Genomic DNA, 712 nt, shown 5'->3' with positions numbered 1-712 from the left:
AACCAGGCTGGGGAGAGGCAGTGTGGAGAGCAGCCTGCCTTGGAGCATGGGGCAGGCGGCTCTGGATCAGTCTCTGTAGGTAGATGGGTTTCTTATCTTTATTAATGCGCTTTTCTTTCCAAGATCCTGCGTGGGAACAAGCTATGGAAATAAAGTTAGAACAAGTGTAAATACTGTCACTTAATCTCCTGGGACTTGCCAAAGAGAGGTGGGGTTGGGAATGCTGCAGCCAAATTGCTCCTGATAGCAAAGAAAGCCTCTTTGTGCAGAGAGGAACCAGCCCGGCCTGCCTGCATCAGTGAGCAACGCTTCCAGGAAAAAGGTGGCCCCATGAAATGTCACACTCATGAAAAAAACAGGAGTGACCTGGTTTACCACTTGTCTCTGTTCACACGGTATTGCTCAGGCGACAGGCTTGCCCATAGGCTAGTTTAGTGGCACAAATAAGGCTCTGCTTACGCCAGCTGAGATTTTCTGCTCCTTGCAGCCATTGTATAAACAGTGTGGAGTTTTGGGAGCAACGTATGGGGACACAGCTCTCTTCTAAACAAGCTTTTTTAAATTTGCTTTCTCTTGCATTTAACACAGGGGATGGAAATGGAAAGTGATGGACAGGAGCAAGGAAAGAACATAGTGCGGAAGCCCTACGTGGTGAACGGTCAGTGCCACTTCTGTCCTGCCCAGGGAGCGCTTCACCAGCCTTGGCAGATTT

The 712-nt window shown here is 49.2% G+C and overlaps 1 protein-coding gene across 1 annotated transcript in view; it reads left to right on the top strand.

Annotated features, from left to right (window-relative positions):
- The first annotated feature begins 591 nt into the window (after positions 1 to 591).
- The window catches only part of NOP16 (NOP16 nucleolar protein), a 1,972-nt gene continuing 1,851 nt past the window's right edge, over positions 592 to 712 (top strand). Inside the window, exon 1 of the mRNA XM_010085801.1 lies at positions 592 to 658. Within this exon, the coding sequence (XP_010084103.1) occupies positions 592 to 658 (67 nt within the window). The remainder of the gene's footprint in view (positions 659 to 712) is intronic.

The sequence above is a fragment of the Pterocles gutturalis genome, unplaced genomic scaffold (genome assembly GCF_000699245.1).
Source record: "Pterocles gutturalis isolate BGI_N339 unplaced genomic scaffold, ASM69924v1 scaffold25865, whole genome shotgun sequence".
Lineage (NCBI taxonomy): Eukaryota > Metazoa > Chordata > Aves > Pterocliformes > Pteroclidae > Pterocles > Pterocles gutturalis.
The sequence above is the reverse complement of the archived record's forward strand: the minus strand, read 5'-3'. Positions and strand labels throughout refer to the sequence as shown.